This window comes from Salvelinus sp. IW2-2015, linkage group LG22 (genome assembly GCF_002910315.2).
Source record: "Salvelinus sp. IW2-2015 linkage group LG22, ASM291031v2, whole genome shotgun sequence".
NCBI classification, from domain to species: Eukaryota; Metazoa; Chordata; class Actinopteri; order Salmoniformes; family Salmonidae; genus Salvelinus; species Salvelinus sp. IW2-2015.
The window spans coordinates 29,478,583-29,484,582 of NC_036862.1; the positions used below are offsets into that span (position 1 = coordinate 29,478,583).

The 6,000-nt window shown below is 40.7% G+C and overlaps 1 protein-coding gene across 2 annotated transcripts in view; it reads right to left on the reverse strand.

Moving 5' to 3' along the window:
- Positions 1-3,688, reverse strand: part of LOC111982639 (serine/threonine-protein kinase ULK2) — a 51,802-nt gene extending 48,114 nt beyond the window's left edge. For both annotated transcript variants that reach the window (XM_024014237.2, XM_024014236.2), the window contains exon 1: positions 2,351-3,688. In XM_024014237.2, coding sequence (XP_023870005.1) covers positions 2,351-2,440 — 90 coding nt within the window. In that variant the 5' untranslated portion in view covers positions 2,441-3,688. The remainder of the gene's footprint in view (positions 1-2,350) is intronic.
- Between the last annotated feature and the right edge of the window lie 2,312 nt (positions 3,689-6,000).

A 6,000-nucleotide genomic window follows, 5' to 3' on the forward strand; every position in this document is an offset into this window, starting at 1 on the left:
CTCACCTGGACAAAAGGAACACCTATGTGATAATGTTCATTGACTACAGCTCAGCGTTCAACACCATAGTGCCCACAAAGCTCATCACTAAGCTAAGGACTCTGGGACTAAACACCTCCCTCTGCAACTGGATCCTGGACTTCCTGACAGGCTGCCCCCAGGTCGTAAGAGTAGGCAACAACACATCTGCCACGCTGATCCTTAGCACTGGGGCCCCTCAGGGGTGTGTACTTAGTCCCCTCCTGTACTCCCTGTTCAACCACGACTGCGTGGCCAAACACAACTCCAACACCATCATTAAGTTTGCTGAGGACACAACAGTGACAACGATGAGACGGCCTATAGGGAGGTCAGAGAACTGGTAGTGTGGCGCCAGGACAACAACCTCTCCCTCAACGTGAGCAAGACAAAGGAGCTGATCGTGGACTACAGGAAAAGGCAGGCCGAACAGACCACCATTACCATCGACGGGACTGTAGTGGAGCGGGTCGAAAGTTTCAAGTTCCTGGGTGTCCACATCACCAACGAACTATCATGGTCCAAACATACCAAGAAAGTTGTGAAGAGGGCACGACAAAACCTTTTCCCCCTCAGGAGACTGAAAAGATTTGGCATGGGTCCCCAGATCCTCAAAAGGTTCTACAGCTGCACCATCGAGAGCATCCTGTCCAGTTGCCTCACCGCCTGGTATGGCAACTGCTCGGCATCTGACCGTATGGAGCAACAGACGGTAGTGCGAACGGCCCAGTGCATCACTGGGGCCAAGCTCCCTGCCATCCAGGACCTATATAATAGGCGGTGTCAGAGGAAATCCCATAAAATTGTCAGAGACTCCAGCCACCCAAGTTATACTGTTTTGTCTGCTACCGCACGGCAAGTCTAGGACCAAAAGGCTCCTCAGCAGCTTCTACCCCCAAGCTATGACTGCTGAACAATTCATAAAATCGCCACCGGACAATTTACATTGAACCCCCTCCCTTTTGTACACTGCTGCTACTCGCTGTTTGTTTGTTACCTATGCATAGTRACTTCGCCCCCACCTACATGTACAGATTACCTCAACTAGCCTGTACCCCCGCGCTCTGACTCAGTACCCCCTGTATTTAGCCTCGTTATTGTTATTCTTATTATAGTCTACGTGGTAAATATTTTCTTCTTCTTGAACTGCAGTTGGTTAAGGGCTTGTAAGTAAGCATTTCACGGTAAAGTCTACACTTGTTGTATTCGGCGCATGTGACAAATAAAGTTTGATACTGCACAGTGGCAATAGGGTAGCATGATGACATCATCCCTTTCATGTAAAATGTCTGGCCCGCAAATTCCTTGTTTTATCAATATGGCTCGTGTGTGAATTTGAGTTTAACACCCCTGTTATTGTATCCATATTTTCTTAATGTTGACATATCTTCACCATTGGAGTAGCTACCTACTGTATTATGAATCTTTGCATACTGATGTTCTGCTCTCATAGAATAAATTAATACAATACTGTACACTACACAGTGGCAATAGGGTAGCATGGTGACATAATCCCTGGATGCATCACACAGTGAGATAGATGTGGAGCAGGCTCAGAAATATATAACATTCTCTCCTCTCTGACCGTCCTTCAGCTGCACCTTGATCAACAGAACACTGTTTGGTCCACATCCCCATCATGGACAGTCACCACAGTCCTGTCAGTCAGTCAAGATGCTTTGTTATCACTGTGTGGCCAATCAAGCTAATACGATGAATGTATCATCACTAGACTGTATCATCGCATTCCATTGTTGATATAAAAAAAGGATTACATTGATATGTAGACTATTGCTCATATCATGACTGAAGATGGAGAAAGAAGACCTTGAGGAGGAAAAACAAGCAGACATGCTCCTTTTCCACCTTATCTAGGCTGGCTGGCTACGTCAGCGAGCTATTCACTGCTGTATGAGTCATCCGTTTCATGAATGAATGGCTCGCATCTCTCTGCACCCAGTGCCAATCTCACTATGCAAGATTGCACAACATCATCACATGATCGAGGCTTATGAAACACAATAACATGCATGATCAAACATGTATATAACATTGTTATATTTGAATACAGTGAAGACTATGAATGGATAGAATGGATTTAACTGCAATTTTTTGCATCACTATCGTAACTAATATTTATGTCTAATATAAAACTAAACAAAATTATGCCAAATGACAGTTTATTTATTGCAGTACAATGCCACTGACCTAGTTGCATATAAACATCACTACTCTCACATAACATCATGGAGAGAAAAAAGAGGAGAGGGAGGGTGCAAGCAAAGCAATGGGAAAGATGGAGATGCAGACCTTTTATGTTTGATATAGTTACCTTTCTGTGCCTTCCTTTGAACACCACAGCGAAAGCCCCATGTCCCACCAAGTCCTTTCTGCTGTATTCAAAGTCTCCAACCGTCTCCATTGTCAAAGTAACTGTCCAATTTAAGTCAGGTGTGGAAAGGTTCTTTCTTCAGTGAGGCACGTTGAAGGATGCTCTCTTTTGATATGAGAACCCTGGTGCAACAATGTATCCACCCAAACGTTGCTTTAGCTGTCAAGCAAACTAGTGAWTGTGGCGTTTACACAATACAAGTCAGTTTTACAAGGACAAGCGTGCATTCCAGTCCACCTTTGATATTGCCTGAGAAACAGCCATGTGATGATATAACTGATCACCTCTAAAAGGGGATGCAAAACTGGAGCTAGTGTCAAATTATTTCCTGTCAGTAGCCAAGTACAACAGATTCTGTAATGTTTGACGTTTAACTATTTCCACAATCAGACAATGCTGTCAGCTTTACGCATGGCTGGACACAATCCCAAGGTACACAATGTCAGTCCCTACTGCCAGCTGTCATTTTCTGACCCAAATTGCTAACGTTATACACTGGCTAGCTACCTAGTTATATGTGCATTTAGTTAGCAAACAAATTAGCTCAAAACTGCTTTGCTTGACATTCTACATGATGTCAAGTATTCTGGATAAATAGATTGCAAGCTTCAAACACCCAAAGACACTTCTAGTATATAACCAGAGAGTGACATGCTGTGACATGCGTCATGTTGCCCATTGTTGCTTGCAAACAACCATGCTAACAGCATTTTATATACAGTAGCTAGTTAGCTTTAACGTTAGCTTCATGCTACCTAAACAGAATATCAATTGAATTGACGGATCATAACTAGGAATGATCCGATTATCGCAGGTTATTGCAAGAACATCTAAAATACATACATTTTCCTGAAAAGCTATGACATGCAACACTACTGAGTTTCAATAGAATTCGTGTCAGTCAGTTTACTGTCATAATAGTCCTCTGGTGAGATGTTCTATCCAGAAGACGTCGCTCTGCTTGGAAAACATTGACGTTCGTGCGATTCTCTTCAATGTTATCCAAATCGCATCTATTCAAATTCCTTGATTTTCATCATTAGTCATCAAATCTCAGTCACAGGGAGAAAATACTTGGGTCAGCAAGAACATGGCAACCGATTCAAATTCACCTTTACCGTACGACAAGTAAAACCATTGAATGTATGTCCCTTAATACAGTTAATCTGCTATTTTGGCTTCGTCTTTCCCCTTCCAATCACATTGGCCAGGTACAGCCTTGTCTACAGACATACTTTACCTATGTCAATACATAACAAATGACGAAAAGAGTACGGTGACAAATCTTTTATTACATATCCTTCCGCGGACTACATCAATGCGCAATATGCCCTCCGCGACGAAGGATAGTTCCACGATGTCGTAATTTAGGTCATCTGGGATAACCCAGAACTAAAACCTCGTGTTGTGGCTTTGATTTGATTTGAATAAAAACACATGACATATTTCATTGTTATTAATGAAGTAAAACATGTAATTACTTAGCTCGCTCCAAAATAACTTCACAGAGTCACACTCATGAACAATGTGTATAAAAGTTTCCCCTACTCCTACTTAATTAATAGTTAATGTCTTTATTTTCTCTGGTAAATTTTACATACACAAAATAAAATAATTAAAATCTGTTCCCAAATGCAATATTTTTGTTGTTGCTTGAAATCGAAAATGTACTAACATCTCTAGATTTAGTCAATGACAAAAAACAAAATAAATTCATTCTTACAACTGTACCATAGGTTTATACAAATGACCTTTTTTTGACCTTTTTTGTTTTATTATTTTGATTTATTTTGTTTCATAAGAATACAATATAATTGTAGTGATGTCTTGTTTATTCGTTACTGTAATTTGAATAATACCAATATATATGTTTTTACTAAAGTCTCGTGTAATTGGTCATATGATCGATATACGTAGTCTGTCCACGAAAGATTATAATTTAGGCTACACATTTTTTGTTGTTCATTTAACTGGTATGTATCTACCAGTATCGAGGTATGTTTGATAAAAAAAACGGAAACTTTGCAATTGTTTGACTATGACACCCTTCAAATAAATGCCGCGTTCATGTGCTAGTTGGAACTAGGAAACTTGAAAATGTCCGAATTGCTGATTCTTTGAACGCGGCATGTGTATAACTACAACATAATAATTTCCAAGTGATTATCTACTTCAAATAATTGGGATATATGAATGAAAGTATTAGCCTACATCAGAAGCCCACGTACCCCAATGATGTATTGGTACCCCATTGCATGTTCAGCCCCATCTAGCGTTAGAGTAGTAGAGACAGTGATAGGCTACCAGAGATTTACATTATGTTCAGGCCTCTATTTGTAGCTCAAGACTGGTCCGTCATTCCTTTGCTTTGTTTATGTTTCCCCCTACTGGATTTATTCAGGTATGACATATATCCCTTGAATGCGTTTGAAAAATAAAAACAGCTGACTCCCTTGTCACTGAGTGTCCTGGATCCTTTATTATTTAATTAATTTATAAACCAAACAGGGCTATAGTTTATTAGTGTGACTTGCTCTAGATATTGCACTTACTTTTTATTCATGCGACTAGCTGTTTCTTATTGAGAGCCCATTAGCATTCTACATTTGTTTATGCTAATTAGATTTCTGCACAGGAACGGACATCAATTTAACAGGAAAACGAAGGCAGTACGGCCATCAATGCAATTATATTCAATCAATTGGCCAATACATTAGTTGGGTTACTTGCTCTTTGAGGACCGTTGTAATTGCTTGGATAGCCCTTTGGTGATGGCGGAAAATATATATTGTTCTTATTTATTTTTTATTTCACCTTTATTTAACCAGGTAGGCTAGTTGAGAACAAGTTCTCATTTATAATTGCGACCTGGCCAAGATAAAGCAAAGCAGTGCGACACAAACAACAACACAGAGTTACACATGGAACAAACAAACATACAGTCAATAATACAATAGAAAAAGTCTATATACAATGTGTGCAAATGAGGTAGGACAAGGGGGGTAAGGAAATAAATAGGCCATAGTGTCAAAATAATTACAATTTAGCAATTAAACACTGGAGTGATAGATGTGCAGAAGATGAGTGTGCAAGTAGAGATACTGCGGTGCAAACAAGCAAGATAAATAAATAAATACAGTATGGGGATGAGATAGTTGGTTGAGCTATTTACAGATGAGCTATGACCGGGGCAGTGATCTGTGAGCTGTTCTGACAGCTGGTGCTTAAAGCCAGTGAGGGAGATATGAGTCTCCAGCTTCAGTGATTTTTGCAGTTCGTTCCAGTCATTGGCAGCAGAGAACTGGAAGGAAAGGCAGCCGAAGGAGGAATTGGCTTTGGGGGTGACCAGTGAAATATACCTGATGGAACGCGTGCTACGGGTGGGTCCTGCTATGGTGACCAGTGAGCTGAGATAAGGCGGGGCTTTACCTAGCAAAGGCTTATAGATGACCTGGAGCCAGTGGGTTTTGGTCACCAAACAGATGGCACTGTGATAGATCATCCAATTTGCTGAGTAAAGTGTTGGAGACTATTTTGTAAATGACATCGCCCGAGTCAAGGATCGGTAGGATAGTCCGTTTTACGAGGGT